Genomic DNA, 19400 nt, shown 5'->3' with positions numbered 1-19400 from the left:
AACAATCTAAAATATTAAATTACGCCATTTTTTCTAATGATATATTTTTTTTCTATTAGGGAAGACCGGGGCTGTATGGGACAAAAAAAAAATGAAAACTCGCTTTTAGTATTTTTACTCGTTGAACAAATAAATTTTCACAAAACTTGTTGTATTCGTGTTAATTAACACTAATTAATTAACATTAAAGCTATTTTTTAAATAAGGTTTTGTAAAATACACAAATAACTAGAAACATTTCTAATGAAAGACCTTTTTTCGTGAAACACGAAAACATCACGGGATTACTTGGGACATTTCACTAAAACTGTTTTTTCATCCCATTATGTTAAATTTTTTTGTTAAGATAGCTATTCGATAAAGAATAGAATTTAGCTTCGGGAAGTATGTAACAATTCCCCAGTCTGAGAAATTACATAGATGTGCCAGCCATCACACGGAAGATATTTTTTAAATAAGTGTGTTGCTTTTTAAAACGTTAGTAAACCTTAATAACGCTATTCCGCAAACTAAAAAACAATGAAACGTAGAGCCATGACAGGATATATGAAAAGGGCAGAAAAACGACAAACTCTAGATTACTTTGGGGGAATATTTTTTTAAATTTCCAAATAAATAATATTTTTGTCCCTTGTTTTGAATTAAGTACAAAAGTATGTAACGAAGTTATGATAAACTCATATAGGTGAGCGACATATTTTTAAAAAGCCAATTCTATTAAAATAATTTGCATACTAATGTCACGGTCTAACAGAATAAGGTAGACAAACGTCATAAGAGAGGATTGTACGAGGTAACTTAGAGGGTTCCACGTTACTTGGGGTGTTCTAGTGGAATGCCGTGGGACCCTCTGAGCTGCCTTTTACATTCTGACTGATGCCAAGGATGGCGCGTTTCTCTACCTCCCTTGTTAGACCGTGCTGATGTGATCCGGTTCAAAAACATCGTACCATTGTTTTTTTCTATTTATGGATTTTGGGCTTTTGTTGTTGCAATCCACCCAAGGTAATTGGTGACTCTGGTGTATATGCCAGCAAAATTAGAATCAACACAGCCATTTCCCCAGCTGAAGATACCAACTTGAACACCATTAACGAACAGGGGACCACCACTCATATCCTATATTTAATAATAAAATTGTTTTTATATGTTTCAAAAACGACCACACATATCCTATAATAAAGGTTTGACTTGAGTACCTGACAAGTGTGTGCGCTGGAAGCGGATGCACATAACATATCAGCGCCGATAAAAAAACTATCATGTCGACTTTTGCAGAAGGAGTTGTCTCTTATTATGACGTCCGCTTTCAGTAATACCTTTGAAAAGCTTCTTCCTTTCAAAATTAATTATAAATTTGTTAATAATATTTTCAAGTCGTACAATTTTATAAATTTTAACCTAGAGAAATTGTTCTCCATCCAGTTATAACGGCCGGGATATTCGCAAAAGTACTAAAAGCACTTTTAGCAGATGTGCTACTGAAAAAATGGCTGAGGGGCACCAACTCGTAGTCTGAAGTTGGTTTTCCTTCTGTCGTCGTTGCAATTGTTGTTTTAGTTTTTGATGTTTTGTTGGTGTTGGGTTTCGCCGTAGTTTTATTAGCTGTTGAGGGGGTTTGTGTTGTTGTCATTTTACTTTCTTGTAAGCTACTGAAAATATTGCTAAGGGGCACTAAATCAGAGCCTGGGGTCGTATTTTCTGATGTCATTGTAATTGTTGAATTTGCATTTGTTGTGGTATGCGTTGAAGTCGTAATAGCTGTTTTAGTTGTGGGACGTTGTGTTGTTGTCGATTTAATTGCTTGTAAGCTACTGAAAATATGGCTAAGGGGCACTAAATCAGAGCCTGTCGTCGTATTTTCTAATGTTGTTGCAATTGTTAAAATCGCATTTGTTGTGGTATGCATTGTAGTCGTAATAGTTGTTTTAGTTGTCGGAAGTTGTGTTGTTGTTGATTTAATTGCTAGCAAGCTACTAAAAATATTAATAAGGGGCACTAAATCAGAGCCTGACGTCGTATTTTCTGCTGCCGCCGTTGCAATTGTGGAAATGGCATTTGTTGAGGTATGTGGTGTAGTCGTAATAGTTGTTTTAGTGGTCGGAAGTTGTGTTGTTGTCGACTTGATTGCTAGTAAGCTACTGAAAATATTACTAAGCGGAACTAAATCAGAGCCTGAAGTCGTATTTTCTGCTGTCGTTGATGCATTTGGTTTAGGTATCGATGTTGAAGTAAAAAATACTTCTTGATGGGCTTTTTGAGTCGTTATGTTTTGTTGATTAATAGTGGATTTGAAATTTTCTGTTATTGTCTGTTTTTCTTTTGCCGATGTTGGTTTAGGTGTTGTCGTAGGGGTTTTCGTGGTAGATGCTTTTAAGATTGTTGCTTTTTTTATGGAATCAGTAGGAAGAGTAGCGAACGATAGATTAGTAACTGGCGAACTTAGGATCAATATGGCAATGTCGTTATCCTGTTTATAATATTGTGTTAAACAGATCAAGAAAATAACATTAATTAATGATATTTAACATAATTTCGATTACTTTTAACAAGCTAACTCCCACTCAAGTAGTCCAAAAATCTACTTTTTTTGGGGAGGTCGATTTTGAAACTAAATCCGGGAATCGTCGTAGAAATTCGGGAACGGATTTTCTTGTTCAGTATTTCACGGCGGTTTCAACGGATAAAAAATTAGAGTTTTTTTCCTTTTACTGTTCGTGATATATTCGGGTATTAAAAACCTTCTCCCCCCTTCCGTCTGATACATAGAAAGAACAAAAAACGGAGAAAGCGAATAGATAAAAATACGGGAGGGGGAGCGAAAGACGTAAATAAACCTAACGGCAACGCCGAATTAAATGAGTTGGAAATCGTAAAAGAATAGTTAAGTAAAAGAATAGTAAGAGAGTAGTAAAATAAACTAAAATAGCAGTAAAGAATAGTAAAGAGAGGTAAAAGTATAGTAAAATGGGTAGTTCACCTACACTTTAACCGAAATTCCAAACAAGAAAAATATGTCCAGGAATTTCTACGGTAATTTCCGGATTTGTTTTCAACATTAACCTCTAAAAACTAAGTATCCATAATTTCTTTGTCTATTTATTACTAATCGTCAGTTTTTACTTAAATTTTCTTTCAGTCCCTAAGGCGCCAAAAAGGCTTTATTAGCCTAGTAGTTAGGTGACAAGGTAGCCTACTGTTTTTTGGAGGAGTTAAGAAGAGGGGGTGTTTTTTATGGGTTTTCAGTTGGTAAAAATAAAAGAATCCAATTCAGACCAATTTTAGGTCATACTCTTTCTTGCAAGACAAACCTCCAAAACTGTTAACCATTTTAATTAAAGCGTGTAATATAATGACAACCCTTTTAAAGCATAGGAGTAGCTTATAAAAAAACCATATTTAGTACATCTATGATTGATTCAATTCATTTTAGTTTAATCTTCTTACCTTGTAGCTGGGATTGTATTGTTCGTGAACGATAAAGTCCTTTACTCCTCTTATAACAGCTCCTGTACTGCTTCCGTCAATCGCAAGTGAATTTAACACAGCACTGAATTTGCTGATTTCTGTGATTGCGTGACTAATCACAAAGTAAATATATAAAAATGTTGTTTACTAAAATTTATATCATATTCTAAGTAGGAATCGATTACATTTTAAACAATAAATCCGCCACCAAACCAGACAGAAGTAGCGAAAACCCCTATTTTCTATTTTTTTTACTATGATACCTAAAATTTTAAAAATACCACCTTGTTCATTCTCGGCTGATCAGCTTCGGCTATCCTCCGCAAGGATTGTGAGAGGGATTGGTAGATAATGGTTGCTATTTATGATTGGGAAATGGTCTAAATCTCTATATCATTAAATCGGTTATTTGTCGGCTAATAACATCTTAGGAATCATTTTTTAATAATGCATTGGTTAAGGATCATTCAAAATTTTCAAAAATTATGATACATGATATTCTTATGGGTGATGGCGGATTGCTTGTTAAAAATGGTTAATCTTAAAAAAGATTAAAGCTGTGTTGTTACCCGTGTAAACAATGAGCTGCAGTCAAGATATGGGAAGGTCCAATTAGGGTTCCTCCACACAAATAGCCATTCAAGTTCAAAATGCACTGATGGAGAAAAAAAGGGGTCAATTCATGTCACATCAACAAATCGTTGGCACAAATTCATGAATCAATTATTGGAATCAAAACCCCAATTTAAAGAGAATGAATATGATCTTGCTTAAATTACCATGAAAAGTATTTGTTATTTGCTCAATTGGTTTACGTGTTATTCCAAAATAAATGTAATATTTTATTTTTCATTAACTCAACTTACAAATATTATATATTAACAACGCTTATCTGACTAGAAGAGTTAAAATCAGTAAATAATTTTTTCCCCCTATAGTTGAGATATTTAAAAAAATAGCCAAAAATGAAAGTTTAGTTAACAGATATCCGTAATATCGAAAAAATGCTCCGATACAAGATTTTATCTAGAAAAAACAGTCAAGATAAGATAAAATAAGATATTTTCGGAATTGTTATGATGGGCTAAAGATAAGATAAGTTAAGGTATAAGTTGTTTTTTAGCAAAAAAAAAATTGAAAAAGAAAATTTGAGTCGATAAATTGTTGAATTTCTGCATTGGGTGCGTCCAGGCGGTATTCAATTAGATTGGTTTTTGACACGTGATCACCAAACAGCAATAGTGGTTCTACTTTTAGATTGACTTCAAGCAATACCGTTGATGTTTGATGATCAAGTATCTAAAAACCAATTTGACCGAATACCGCCTGGACGAACCCATTGTGTTGCACGACATATGATCACTAATTCACGCGTAATGCGATGAAAAATAAAAATTAAGGAGATTTTGCTATCAGAAAATTGAAATCTCAGAGTGTAATAGAGACTCAGAGTCTCAGACGAAAAAAAGCACGACTAATTTGCTGAAAGTCCGCAACGTGCTGATGAGTCAGCTCTCAGTCTAAACAGCCTTGGTCTTATGAATTTATAATTTCATCCTTCCAAGTAATTCATTTTTCTACCACTAGATGGGATCTTAAGTATCGTATCTTTTAGGACAAAAGTTACCATTATTTTCATACCCCTAGAGTTAGAAATACTTCATTCTAACTAAATTTGACACAAGAAAGATACCGAAAAGAAACCAGAAATATCTTATCTTGTCTAATCTTACCATATCTTTTACGCAAGATAGGATCCATTGGTTCAAATATATGGATTTTTTTTTTGCAAAATTACCATGTAGACGTTTGTTACTCAGAATTTATTAGAAAATCAAATGGTGCTGTCCATGGCTGCCTTGCTAATATAGTTTATGAGTTATTGGCAAAAAATCACAGAGGTTGCCACAAAAAGTAATTTTCTCGTTTTCGACAAGAATTTTAACTTTACGAAAATAGAGAACGAGGTCTTAATCAGGTTGGGTTAGGGAACTAAGATGATAAACTAGACCATTTTTGGGTTTTAGCAAAAACATCTATTGTTACTTAGGAATAACTCGTTAATCAAATTGATCAAATAGTCGATTATATTAGGATTTTGTCAGCTAACAAATAAAATTATTTTCAATTCGAAAAAAACGTTCATCAAATGATTGGTTCGATTGTCGCTGATTACAAAAAAGAAATTTGGAGAAAAATGACGGTGTTAAACTAAAAATATAGCTAACGAAAGATATTTCGTTGCATAATTAATTTGTAAATAATCATTTTGTTACCAAATACGGAAAATCTCCAGATGCAGCGGGAATATAATTTAAAAAATTTTCATGATTACCCACGAATTTGGCCACTATAATATTTAAGATAAAAATTTGTAGATTTTTTAAAAATTGTTTGCTATTGAAGGAAAACTATTTTTCTTACGAATACTTAGTGGATGGGAATGCAAACCGACAAGAAAGCAAAGGGCTACAGCCTAAACAAATGAAAAATAGGAATGATCACATTTAAATATATGAATGCAGCGCTACAGTATGCATTTTCGTAACTAACCCAAGAAGACAGTCCCATCGATAGAAGCAAGAAATCAAGAGAGCCGACTGAAAGCGAAAATGTTTTCTGGCAGTATTGGGAATCAACTGATGACTGCATCGATTACAAGCCGCCATTTTATAGCTTGAATCAATGCAGAATGAGGGTAAAAAATTTTGCCACTAGAGAATTACAAATTTTATTTGCATAACATCATTTTAGATTTCCTTCGCGAACGATTTCGTTACATAAACAACAACTGCATGTTAAAGAAACGTTTCGTAAGTCAAAGTTAATCAGCGAAATAGGTTCATTAGCTAATATAATGTATTTAAGTTGCAAAAGGTCTCAGATATAAAATCTAAATTTGAAGGTTTATTTGCTAATCCTTTCGAAAACAGAATCTTAAAAATTAAGTGACCAATAGATTGCTTCATTCTAAACATTCTGAAAGAAAGAATGTTTCAAGGCTATTTGCAAATGTATCGATGTTTCGATGTTTCACATTTAGTTTTTTTTCACTTTAGCCCTCAGTTAAAAATTTGTCCTACAATATGCATTGTCGTAACCAACCAAAGAAGACAGTCCCATCGATAGAAGCAAGAAATCGAGAGAGCCGACTTAAAGCGAAAATGTTTTCTGGAAGTATTGGGAATCAACTGATGACTGCATCGATTACAAGCCGCCATTTTATAGCTTGAATCAATGCAGACTGAGGGTAAAAAAATTTGCCACTAGAGAATTAAAAATTTTATTTCCGTAACATCATTTTAAATTTCCTTCGTGAACGATTTCGTTACATAAACAACAACTACACGTTAACGAAACGTTTCGCAAGTCAAAGTTCATCGGCGAAATACGTTCATTAGCTAATATAATGTATTTAAGTTGCGAAAGGTCTCAGATATTAAATCTAAATTTGAAGGTTTCTTTGCTAATCTTTTTGAAAACAGAATCTTAAAAATTAAGTGACCAATAGATTGCTTCACTTTTAACATTCTGAAAAAAGAATGTTTCAAGGCTATTTGTAAATGTATCCCTTTCGATGTTTCACATTTTAGTTTTTTTTCCCTTTAGCCCTCAGCTAAAAACTTTTCCTATAAAAGGGAGCTGTAAAGCTAGCTACACATTATTGTGAAGTCTTTTGAGTCTTTCTTTGTTAAAAGATAGATGGTCACAAGGTATGAAAATGAGAGCAAGAGTGTTCGATAGTAATAAAGTAGATAAGAAATACAGCTTAAATATTTTAAAAATCCTAATTTATTTGATACAGGCAACAATTCTATTTAAAAAATAATAAAAGAATGAGAAGCCCCTTGTCGATGATTGTGGCCTTTTCGAGTTTATGGTTCCTATCGGTAACAGCAACGCCCGTCCCAAAAAATTTTGACAATGATTTTCACATACAGGTAAAAGAAGTTGAAAATTTAAATACATAATTTTTCAACATCCGTTTTCTTTTTTAAATAATACAGTCCAGCACAAATTTTATAACTGGAATGCCATTGACTGAAGAAATGAAAGGAAATTTTAGCGAAATAGGAAAAGGTATTAAAAAACATATATAAATGGTATTTGCACACTTCATTTGAGTACACTTATTAGATTTTAAACTATTTTTTATTATATGAATGGATTTCATGTAATATTTTTATGTAGCATTGATTATACAGTCTTTCCCATGGGATAAACAAGATCCTACACTGTACGAAGGTGACATTAAGCATTTTGGGGACAAAAATGCTATCTTGAGCAATAGCTATCGCTGGCCGAATGCAAAGATCCCATATGAAATTTCAAATGCCTACAGTAAGAGCATTTTCCTGATTTTTCCCAATTTGGTTGGTCGTCGTTTAATCATGACAATTTATTTTTCATTAAAAAGCTCCCGATCAGCGAACAGTTATCGCTTTTGCTATGAACGAATACCACAAATATACGTGCATCCAGTTAGTTCCTCGAACTAGTGAAACAAATTATATAAGAATTCTTAAAAGTGGAACTGGGTATGAAAATTCAATTACATAATAATGATTTATTTCCTAAAAGTCTACTTTGTAATTTAAAAAAAAGATGTAATAGCTGGATTGGTATGATCAATAGAGGCGCTCAAGATTTAAGTCTCGATGATGGATGCGTCTCAAGAAATTATCCAGGCATCGTCCTCCACGAACTGATGCACGCTGCTGGATTCTTCCATGAACACACTCGCCCAGATCGTGACTCGTTCGTGAGAATAGATTTTAACAATATTATTTTAAGTAAGTATAGGCTATCATTTATCATTCCACTTTCCATTTTCTTAAATGGTGAAAAATTTAAAATAGAACATCGATTTAACTTCAACAAAACCACTGCTTCGGAAGTGACTACTCTTGGTCTCCCCTATGATTACGGTAAGAGTTAGGATTGCATTTTAAATATTTAAATAGAATATGACAGTACCACAGACGTGAACTGCCAAGGTGATAAAGACCTAAAAAGGATGTTGAAGTAGGGGAGAACGGGGTTAATGGGTTATACTGGACATGGGTAATATTTGACGAATGCTTAGGTTCTTAAATTTAGGGGGTGAAAATTATTTTTATTTTTTATATGGAGATGAAACTTTAACATTATAAAGTAAATTTATGTTTATCGTTCACCATTATTGAGCGTATAACTAATAAATTTAAAAATTTAAAGATTTTCTGTTGTTTCCATTACCGTTAAATTTTGCATTTTTTATTAAAAATAGTTTCAGATATATTTAGAATATTCATCCTTTGAATGTTAAACGTAAATATATTATTTTAGGATTTTAATGTCAAGAACACTAAAAGTTATGTGTAAAATACAAAAAGACATAGGGTTGGGTAAAACTGGTAATTGTTTCCCAGGGTGTATTTCGACCACACTAACTATGAAATGACGAAAGAAGCTTAGTTGCCTTAGTTACAGTTAAATGGAAAATAAATTTTAAAAAAAGGTTAGGATAAAACTAAATAATAAAAAAGACAAGAAATATTTTAAAAATTCAAATTTTTGTCCAAGATAACCTGGTTCTCTCCTAAACGTGGTATAGTGGCCGCAAAGGTTATATTGTATTTTGGGTATTATACTCCCTCGGAAATACACAATAGTAATGGATTTCTATCGAAAAATCTGTATTAAACAAAAGTTTTGCGAAAATTCAACAAATAAATGGTTGGTATAGTTTTTTTTACAAATACACTCTTTTTACTAATCACAAATCACATTTTTTACTAATACGCTAAAATAATTAATGTAAGGATGACAAACTAAATTATTATTTAAATTTGTATGACAGATTCTGTAATGCATTACGGAAAGAATGCTTTTGCAATTGACACAACCAGACCAACAATTATTCCTATCCCTAATGAAAACATAAACCTAGGGAGTGATGTAAAGTTTACTTGGGTACGTATGTAAATGAAACGAATAAAAACAAAGAAAATTATTTAAATCTTTTATGTATAGCTGGATCTTCTCAAACTGAACACACTGTATTGTTCCCAGATCGGCTAAATCTGACAGATCGGCAAAGTCACATTTCACTGTGCATTACTTTCGATCCATTATTTTTTTCAGTGTGCTTTGACAGCATACAGCGTAATGCATTTTTAGATATAAACTTAACATCTTTCAGTAGAAAAACATTTTATTTGTTTTCATAAAAAGTTATAATACAGCATTATTTTAGCACTAAGAAACATTGTATTCCTTTTTTGATAAATCAAAAGAAATTTAAAATTCAAAGAAATGTCTAGAAGCCGATTTGCGCCTTGGCTACAGTGCCAGGATGAAACATTGACGCATGTAGGGGGAGTAGGGCGAATGGCACTCTTTTTTTTTTAAACGGCTGGCATTCCCGTATTTTTTAACCGAATTCGTTCGTTCTGGTCTCATAAAAAAAAGCAAAAATTAAACTGTCTTGTTTTTTTTTCAGACTAATGCAACATTACAGGAAAAAGTTATTTAAGATTTAGAAAATAAAAAAGTGGGGAAATCGCCCCAAGCGTGGGGCGGATTGCCCATACTAGTGGGGTATTTTGGCCCCTGCATTTCTTATGGGAAATACACTTCTTAGCTTAACTAAACCTATTAGTAAACTCAAATTTTTAATGTGATATTGATAAAAAAATGACCAGATAGACATAAATACAATAAATAGTGTCTTAGTAAAAGTTGTTTTGAAAATATAAAAAACCAAATTTTTTGAGTGCCTGTACCACTTTTAATAAGGCAAATTGCCCCTACGTTGCAACGTCATCTCGCTCCGAACAAAATTGTCGATAAAAATCATGAAATATCTATACTTTTTATTTATAGAATAATTAAAAAAAAAATAAGGTTTAAAAAGACAAGATAGCATTTAATCTTTTTAAATTGATTAATATAGTCAATAATTCATTCTTTACTCGAGTACGGACTACACCATTTTTGGATCGAAAATTTATTTATTTTACATTCAAGAACCAATTGACGTATTTCGACAATTTTTTTTTAGATGTGGCTTTTTACTCTTAATGTCCTTAATTTTTTTCAAGTTGCTAGTGCAATTGAGTTACACAAAAAATCGATTTGTACATTTTTCCCCACAGCCATTCCGCCCCACTCTCCCCTATATATATTCAGTGAAGGACACCGAATAATACAAGCTATATATTTTTAACTTGTGTATTATATATTTTTTTTCAATGTATCCTTTATGTATCTTCAATTTATTCTCAAAACATTTAAAGGGTTTGTGCAGAGATAAACAGAGTTTGGACTCAGATAGGGGGAGCCAGGTAGACTCAATGGACGACAGTCGCAGTCCTTCGGGCGTGCTCAGAACTAACGCTTTTTGCCAGATTTCTTTAAAAATTCTTCATGCGAACTAGTAGTTGGTAAAATTGAAACACTGAGCAACGTCTAGCGCGAATCGGCCTCCAAATCTAGCAGACCAATCATTTCTTGGCCTCCATAACTAGCAAACTAGGAATTGAGGGTGGGTAGGGAAAGAATACTAATTGTTTTAAAAAAACGTGACTCGTTGGTGCCATAGAAGAAACGCAGATCTTTTTTTAAGACCGTTTGCGTTTCTCTAGCATTTCCCAGTGAGTCACAATTTGAACCTAAAGTAAGCCTATTTACATATGGGCCTCTTTACTGTCCGGACACTTTTGCCTCGAGCAAAAACCTATTTTTTGCATTATTTTAAAATTCAACAAAAAATTATGGTTGTTGAAGGCACCCGAGAGAACCTACGAAAAGATTTTCATTCAAATCGAATGAAAATTTGACCACTTTTTCGCCTTGCGAAAACAGTGGTTTCCTATAAGGTTCTCTCGGGACACTTTTGGTGCCTACTGTATAAAAAATAGTACAAAAAACTTGACGTCGACAAAAATGATGCAAAACAGGTGACCAAGGTGACTGCACTTGGAGTGCACTAGAGACCGTAACATCAATATTATTTTTAGGCTTTTACAATTTATAAACGCTATAGTGCTCCATAAAAATTAGGGTAATTTAAAGGGGAATAACTAATGAACGGGTAGAGCTAGGAAAACGTGGAAAAAAAGGGTCAAACACGGGCAAACAAATAAATTCTGTTTTCAATGGCTACGGCCAAAAAAAAATTTATCGCGATCCGACGAAAATTGGATTTTTCGGATGGCCGAGAACAAAAGCTAAACGTCATAAGGTTCTCTCTCTCGCGCGCGCACGTTTCCAAACTTTAGGTAGGTACTGTACATCTATAACTCTGCGACAGGTTACAGATAATAAAGATTTTGTCAAATTGGCAATATTGCACGATAATTTGTTTTCCATATTAAACATCGGCTACTTATAAATCCGGTCACTTCTGTTACTGTCTGGTCAATTCTGTCATATCCGTCATATCATTGATTCAACCATGTCAGGAAGCGAAAATATATCAAGTGATGTGTCAGATTCAGATAGAGATGCTACTGTTAATCAGGCTACGGTTGTTCAGTGGTTTCAGATAGGGATTTTAAGCAAGCTGCTACAAGCAGTTACTTCAAATTGGCAGCGCCACTTTAAGGTTTATCGTTATAAAAATAAACTTTTTAATATTTACAGTAGCAACAGTACAAATTTTAAGGAGTGAAAAAAATTAAATAAATAAAGAAAAAAACGGCAAAATTTTCCCCAAATGATGAGTCTCTCTAGTGGTAGGCAACTTCTTGTTCATAGACGAGAAATTTTGCCGTTTATTTTTTATTTTTTTGTACACTCCTAAACTTAAACAAAAAAATTAATTGAATTACTTATAATGAAGATTGGCTTATTCTTCATCTTTTAGTAAAAGCTAGAAGTGCGTAAGTATAGCGGTTATTTTTCAAGATTTTTTTAAAACAGGGCCCTTTTTTTCGTAGCGCCATAAGAAAAGCACGGAAACTGCCAAAACTTTCGCTCGGCGAAGCCGTTACACATGGCGCCAGTTCCAGGGGGTAGGGAAATGTACATAAAGGGGGGCGTATTTTTTTCATGTTAACAGCTATGTAGTGACCCAAAACCAAAAAAATAAAAACTAAAGTCGCGTAGTGCCATAAGACGCCATGTAAAAACGGACGAAGTGGGTACCCAGTACCAACTTCGCCGGTAGGTACTGTAAGTCACGCATTAATGTTACATCTGCCATTCAATTAGATCCATAAAAAGGAATATAATAAGGATTTAGAAGAACTAGCAATCTTAAATCAAGCCAAAGCTCAGAAGAGAAAGAGAGTTGAGACACCATCCAAGACGCGATTGTCTGATAAGCAGAAACAAGCTCTTAAGATTTAAAAAAAACAAGAATTCTTCGCACGAAAATCAACCAAATTACCAAAAACTGTACAAGACTGTTTACACCAATCTATCATTGCTTATATAATTGCGGATGCTTTACCTCTTTCTACGGTTGAGTCATTGTTTTTTCGGGCAATGCTGTTAAAGCAGAGTCGCAGAGCAGCTTTTTTTTAAATACTGAAAAGGAATTTCCCACTAGGCCCAAACACGCTTGGGCTTTTATTACAATTTCAATGCCTTTTTTATTAAACTCGTCGGACCAGTTTGTACTTTCGATTGCCCAATAGTGGCCGCCAGCTCTCTCAAATAACAAGTCGTGAAAAAGACGACAATTGTCGTGTTTTTACACGACAGATGAGTCCGTAAATATCACACGACGTTTAATTGTCGTGAAAATACGCGACTTTTTCATCGGCACACAAGCAAAAACGCGGGGTAATTTTCCCTATACATTTTACGTCCATTCTTATCAACTAATCCCCTTCAGAGGGAAAAGGAAACAGTTTTTTTGCTGGGGTGTGAAAACAACCCATCAACCCCACCCACCATCAACCTTAATCAACCCCACCCCACCCACTTCAATATTTCAGTTTCAAAAATATTTAAAGATAGTCGTTTTCTACTCATTACATTTTTCCGTCTATACTGTGATCGATCCCACGAGCTCGAAACAATGGATTCGTAGCTTCAAAAGCTATAAACTTAGCTTCTTGGAACTTGGTTATTGCTTTCTCAACTCAAAACAAACTTCTTGTATGAATCGAAAATTCGAAAATTGGAACTTAGAAATTTTTCTGAAAATGAATGATACGCGAATGTATAGCTAAGCCGCTTTTATAACCAGCAAGAAGCATAGACATCAAATGCTTTATAGCCCATATATTTCTATATTCAAATTATGTGTTGACTATGCAGCATGACATTTCATTATTCCCTAATTCTTGAATGTAGACTTTGCCGTTCATTGCAAAGGGCAATGAATGCAACGGATAGCGGCCATGTTTCTCCCACTGATAGTCAAGTGGGTGGTGGGTGAACACCTGCTATTAAAAATAGAGAATGGGGTAGGAGAGGACGAAAGGGGGGGTGAACAGGGGATCAGAAGCATGCCGCCTTCCAAGGGGGAGTAAGAGTACGGGGGATGATGTTGGCCTTTGTTCTTCTTTTTTGCCAACGAAAGTTAAGGAAAAGAACGAAAAACGCCCCTCTTCAAAGCAAGAGAAGGTGGAAGTGAGGTCACACAAAATGCAGATAGAAAGACTAAACCCAATTTTGGTCCAAATTTTCTTACTACACGTTCTATTTTCCGCCACACCCGCGCGAGAGCGCTGTGACTTTTAGCAAAAGGCTTTTCCAAGAATGTAAACAAAACATAATGCCACAGCGCTCACTGCGGGTGTGGCGTAAAATAGAACGTGTAGTAAGAAAATTTGGACCAAAATTGGGTTTATATTTCATGAAATAACTTGAAAAGTAAAACTAGCTCCCGGGAATCATTTATTGGGGTGGTAAAGGATAAACCGCCGATTAGAATGAGACCTAAACGGATGAGAAGCGAACTCTAATAGTTTACTATCGGCAACGATTTTCGTTTTCATGATTTTTCCGAGAGAAAAAGCCGAGTAAAACACGGACGCGTTTTTAAGGGGGAAAAAAAGAGGTGACCAGCTTAAAGTGGCTGTGAATTTTGAACTTTTAAAGTTATGTAAACAAAATTTATTCTGAATATAAATGAGGGAATAAATAACAAAGTTCATTTTTCAAAATTAATATTTTCTTTTATTGTAATACCTTTAATCGAATCACAAAAACACGCATATTTTCAAAATTAATATAAATACACTAAATATTAATATTTTTTGGGAGCTTTTTAACAGGGCATACAAAAAGGGCATATAATCAAAGCTCATGAAAAAACAAGATATGACAATTTGTTTGGGGTTAAAACCTAGCCCGACCGGACTACAGTCTTCATCACCCGATCGTCGCCAAACTCTTACATTCAGAAAGCGAAACGCATTTCAAGTACTACGCCCTGGAATTATGCGCCGCCTCGTTTGTCCTTTTTGTTTGCCATTTTTTTTTTTTTCGAAATTCCCGTGTCGTTATTCAAAATACGATAGGAAAAAATCAGTCAAATCTATATGAATCGCATACTATAACAATGATAGCATCACATAACATTATCGGTAACAGATAGAATTAGATATAAAAGAAAAAAGAAAAGAAGAATATGTCGGATTATATGTATTGGTCCTTATTTGAAATAAGGACCACATATGCCATGACAACTGAAGAAAATCGGAAATTGCTAGCTTTTACTGCAAGAATAAGCGTTTCGTGTTGTTGAGTGAGTTTTTGTTGGACGCCCTTTGGCTTTGCACCTTTGGAAAAAAAAATTCCGTTGCGATCCGGTTATCCATCCTTTTATAATACCGTTCGTTGTTAGTATTATTTCCCGCCCAGAGAATCATTTTCTTTAGTAAATTTGAAATCTGCTATTTTTGAACTGTGGACTTTGTGCCCGAAGATTTTGCTGTGGCTTCATGAACCTCGGTAAATCAAATTTCTCGAACGGGATTGGTAGGCCTAATCAAGATCTCCTCCCGCCACCATTTGAATCCGTGCCTCATATAAAATACCGGACGGCATGCCGTGGCTTTTACATCTTCCCGCTCACTAATAGAATAACGATGCGGCGAATGTAATGAAATCTATAACAAATAAACCGTTTACGATTTGGATATTATTTTTGCTATTAATCTTACACGAAGAAACCTCTATATGTAAATACTTAATATGTTGTGGCGTATTTATGTATATGGCGTTGGATGTAACGACACAAATGTATAATCATTTGCACCAACTCAATTGAAAACATTTGGCAAGGTGTGAGGGAGGGACGGGGGGGGGGCGTGGACGTTCAATGTTAGTAAACACATCACTGGCTTTCTTAATAGAATGAAATGTTTCCTATGCGGTTATTCCGTTCGTCGAAATTTCTATTATACTATTCAATATAGCCCGTGTCCAGCATAGCGTCCGCCATGCAACAAAAGAGAAGCAGCATGCAATATAGGAAAAACAAACTCAGCAGGGTATTACTCACACACATAATAGGTTTTCTTAATGAAATGTAACGTTTCACACTACTGGTTTTTCGTCTATTATTCAGTCGTTATTTCGCTTTTTATATTACGTCGTCGTACCCAAGCAACCCAACCGATGTCGTAAATTCCAGTAATGTCTGGTATATAGTACACGCACCAGACTATTTTTTAGGCGCATCTTAAGTAACAAAATGCACAGCAACCGTTATTTGCTGCTGTCCAGTGTAATACACAAAAGGAATAAAGACGGCTTGATAGAAACCATGATTTATTGAAAAAAAAGACGTGCGTGTTATTGTAATCATCATCTTGAATGTTGCAACGACATTTGTTGGAATTATAGCCCTTTTTGTGTTGCCAAAAGAAACAGATATACGGCTGCTGCTGTAATAAAAATTTCGTTTTGTGTAATTTATTGTTCCAAACTTCCAGCAAATGTGAATGCAAGATAAGCTATTTATATATTCACAAATGATTAATTCCAGCTTTTTTTATGGGGTGGGGGGTTTAAAACATATACTAGTAGATAAGCTATACATAAGATAAGATTTTATTTTTAAGCACGAATGCAAGGTTTTTTAAATATTTCCGTTGTACTATATAAACTCATTATACGTATATATGGCAGTTGAGAATAATTATTATAACATATAACCGTTACATTTCATAACAAATCAACCAAAAATTTTCAATTATTATTACGAAAGTTACTTACAGTACTTTTTTTAATTCTTCGTAAAAAAATAGAACTGTCGCGTCTGTAAAAATATGTTTAGCATTTCTACGTTGTAGACCAAGTGCAGCAAAGTGTGTCAGAATTAGCGCTACTGGCAAGGGATTTGATCAGCATCGTGTTGTCCGCCGAAGTGTACGCCACATTGACGGTGGGCGGGTTCGCAATGATTGAAGTTCCGCTCTGATCGAGGATCTGCGAGTCAAAGTTGTAATTACAGTTGAATTTGATCCTGTAAACTATTTAGCGTGAAGGCTAAAAGTAACTTATGTCTCTTACTCTCTTACCGTAACGTAAGTTCCACCTACCGTGTAGACGGACGTGCAAATCATTTTGACTCGGCTACCGGCAGGTACAGTGATGGACAGACACTGTTCCACCTGGATGCCAGGATTGCGGACTGTTTTGTAGCTTCCCGTTGGAGCCGTTGTGTTAGTACTACAAGTCACTGTGGCGATCAAAAACAAAGGAAAAAATACACTCTAAAATCCTGGTTTATTTTGTTGTTTTTAGGCTATTACTAGCCATCATTGTCGTCGTTGTCGTTGATGTCGTCGTCGATGTCGTCGACGTTGTTGAAGTGGTAGAAGTGGTAGATGTCATTGAAGTTGTTGTTGACGTTGTTGACGTCGACGTGGATGTCGATGTTGAGGTTGTAGTCGTGTTCTCGACAACCAGAAGGGATGATATAGAGATGAGGCCTAATTTGCCGAGAACTAACCCGACCGACCCCAAAATGAGACTGGCCTTCAAAACCTTCTTCTTCTTGCCTTCAAGACGGAGACCCATCACAAAAACAGAGAAAATAAGGCCCGAATGAAACAAATTGTTGCCTTTCGATCCTACAGACTATTTATTAAATCGAACCTTTATTGCATTCCAGATAAGGCATATCCTCAGGGTATAAGAGATGAGGATCGGCTTGATTGGAATAGTAATCGGCCTCGTAAGAACCGACTTGGTAAACTGATGGGTCTTTAATGACTTGCAGCTGCGAATATGAGGAGCTTCCGTATCGACTCTTTTGGCTGGGGACGCGGATATTTGCTGCCTTTTCACGTAGGCGATTTAAGTAAACGATTTGTCTCGCGATTTGTTTTTCAGGCTTTCTTTTGTCGTCTGCCACTCTGTTGACATCATTTATCCTCTGAACATTTTTCTGTCGCTTATTGCTGGTCATCCACAGCGACGACACCAGTAAACTAGGCAACAGAACCTTTTAATTACGAATCAACAAATTAACGTCACAGTGGTAGGCCTATTCCGCAAATGACGATCTGAAATATGACATAAATGAGACGGAATAACAAGGAGAGGGAATTGATTCGTACCATGGCAGTGAGGACAAGAATGCGACGGTTCCTGTTCATGAAATTTCCCATCGCCACTTTTCACGTGAAATAAATAAACACGTCCGTACGTAGTGTTGAATGGAATAGCGATGTATAATATGCCGCCTTGCAAAATGTCGATTGTTAAATCAGCACGGCGTATTATAAAACAACGCAGTATAACCGGGCTCTTATTGTTGTTGTTGCCTGCCCCTTTCGGGTTGCTTACCGGCGACGTCGAGGAACGTGACTGAATCCAAATATGGTTGCGTCGCCTTACATCAGAGGAGATCAGCAGTTCCGGGAAACAGAACGGCAGATGTTTCTTTCGGTATGTATTATGTAAGAAAAGAGGACGTTATGAGACGGAACTCTTTGTATCCTCGCATCATTGCCATATGGAATATTACGAAATTCCCACTTTCGTGCAGCGTAACGGGCATGTGTATATTCCCAACATTATCCTATGTCCCTTCATAATTAATGATATAGACGTGATAAGTAAAATAAGGCCGCATGTATGATTATTATGCATTCGTGAACGTCTGCTGTGGTAAACAACCAACTCGCTCACTCCTGTATCTATACATAGGACTAATACACATTTAACAACGCGTAGGATGGTAGAGTCCCACAGTGCGTGCTGATGTCCAACTGTGTTGAAAATGGAGAAAGCCATATCAGCATGGGAAATGTTTCGTTTCTCAACTCAATAGCGCAGAGATATTTTAGAATCAAACAATCAACGTCAAATACTTTATAAAAAGCCCATGGGGTAAATAGAACACACACACATAACGTGTGTGTCAATATTATCGTAAATTCCATGCTGGGCTGGGCATTCCGTGATGTCCGTCTGGCTGATGGGAAGAAACTTCTTTTCGACGAAGCCTCCAGGTCCGGCAAACACAGCTGGCAAACATAGGGTACGTTGGGTATAATGCGTTTCTTAATGAAATGAAACGTTTCCTCCCCTTTTTGCGGTGGTTATTCGGCTATTCATTCGCTCCCTTGTTTTTATACGGCGTCGCCGCACTCCAGCGCCCCAGTCTCGGCCCACGCGATCAAAATCCGCATCTTAAGTACTGTACACAAGGTGCCCAGTTGAACCGTACTATAGCATTGAGCACAAGGTGAACGATAGCCATAACAATATAACAGAAAAACATTTTGTTTAGCCTGCTGTTATCAAGAAATTGCCAAAAAGTCGCAAAAAGTGCCAACTTCAAGATTGAGGCGGCTGATCAATGCTGTGGCTGGGCGAACGAGATCCTTAAATAATTCTTTTGATACAATAAGTCTGTATATTCCATTATGTAATGGTTTATTACAACTAGTTTAGTCCGTGAGATGTGATCGCTAGTCTTGAATGGTGTTTATCGTATTTACCGTGCGGTTTATCTGAACTCTCATGGTTTA

General features: G+C 35.4%; 3 protein-coding genes across 8 annotated transcripts; 1 reads left to right on the top strand and 2 right to left on the bottom strand.

Moving 5' to 3' along the window:
* Positions 1–184: 184 nt before the first annotated feature.
* LOC124312331 (mucin-2-like) lies at positions 185–6121 on the bottom strand. Of its 4 annotated transcripts, none has more exons than XM_046776815.1 (8): positions 6022–6121; positions 5893–5944; positions 5745–5818; positions 4038–4123; positions 3448–3580; positions 1402–2470; positions 1200–1336; positions 185–1119 (listed from the first exon to the last, which is right to left on the bottom strand). In XM_046776815.1, the coding sequence occupies exons 1-8, from the start codon at positions 6118–6120 to the stop codon at positions 967–969; spliced, it is 1803 nt and encodes a 600-aa protein (XP_046632771.1). In that variant the 5' UTR covers position 6121; the 3' UTR covers positions 185–966. The 4 variants fall into 4 exon arrangements, 3 of the variants coding, with proteins under 3 accessions (XP_046632771.1, XP_046632772.1, XP_046632773.1); XM_046776816.1 differs by having other exon boundaries at positions 5899–5944; XR_006910472.1 differs by having other exon boundaries at positions 1028–1119; positions 1200–1332.
* A 1018-nt stretch (positions 6122–7139) lies between these two features.
* LOC124312429 (hatching enzyme 1.2-like) lies at positions 7140–9611 on the top strand. Of its 3 annotated transcripts, none has more exons than XR_006910497.1 (9): positions 7140–7181; positions 7274–7409; positions 7476–7548; positions 7660–7809; positions 7886–8006; positions 8074–8261; positions 8328–8396; positions 9034–9186; positions 9311–9402. XR_006910497.1 is itself a non-coding variant. In XM_046776935.1 (9 exons), the coding sequence occupies exons 1-9, from the start codon at positions 7171–7173 to the stop codon at positions 9529–9531; spliced, it is 909 nt and encodes a 302-aa protein (XP_046632891.1). In that variant the 5' UTR covers positions 7140–7170; the 3' UTR covers positions 9532–9611. The 3 variants fall into 3 exon arrangements, 2 of the variants coding, with proteins under 2 accessions (XP_046632891.1, XP_046632892.1); XM_046776935.1 differs by lacking the exon at positions 9034–9186 and adding an exon at positions 9484–9611 and having other exon boundaries at positions 9311–9423; XM_046776936.1 differs by lacking the exons at positions 9034–9186; positions 9311–9402 and adding an exon at positions 8880–9003.
* Positions 9612–16698: 7087 nt separating this feature from the next.
* On the bottom strand, positions 16699–18474 carry LOC124310743 (cell wall integrity and stress response component 3-like). Its single transcript, XM_046774700.1, has 5 exons — positions 17982–18474; positions 17518–17866; positions 17172–17420; positions 16938–17098; positions 16699–16845 (listed from the first exon to the last, which is right to left on the bottom strand). Exons 1-5 carry the CDS (start codon positions 18030–18032, stop codon positions 16699–16701), a joined length of 957 nt encoding a protein of 318 aa, XP_046630656.1. The 5' UTR covers positions 18033–18474.
* Positions 18475–19400: the final 926 nt, after the last annotated feature.

The sequence above is a fragment of the Daphnia pulicaria genome, chromosome 8 (genome assembly GCF_021234035.1).
Source record: "Daphnia pulicaria isolate SC F1-1A chromosome 8, SC_F0-13Bv2, whole genome shotgun sequence".
NCBI classification, from domain to species: Eukaryota; Metazoa; Arthropoda; class Branchiopoda; order Diplostraca; family Daphniidae; genus Daphnia; species Daphnia pulicaria.
This window is presented reverse-complemented; position numbering and strand designations above follow the sequence as displayed.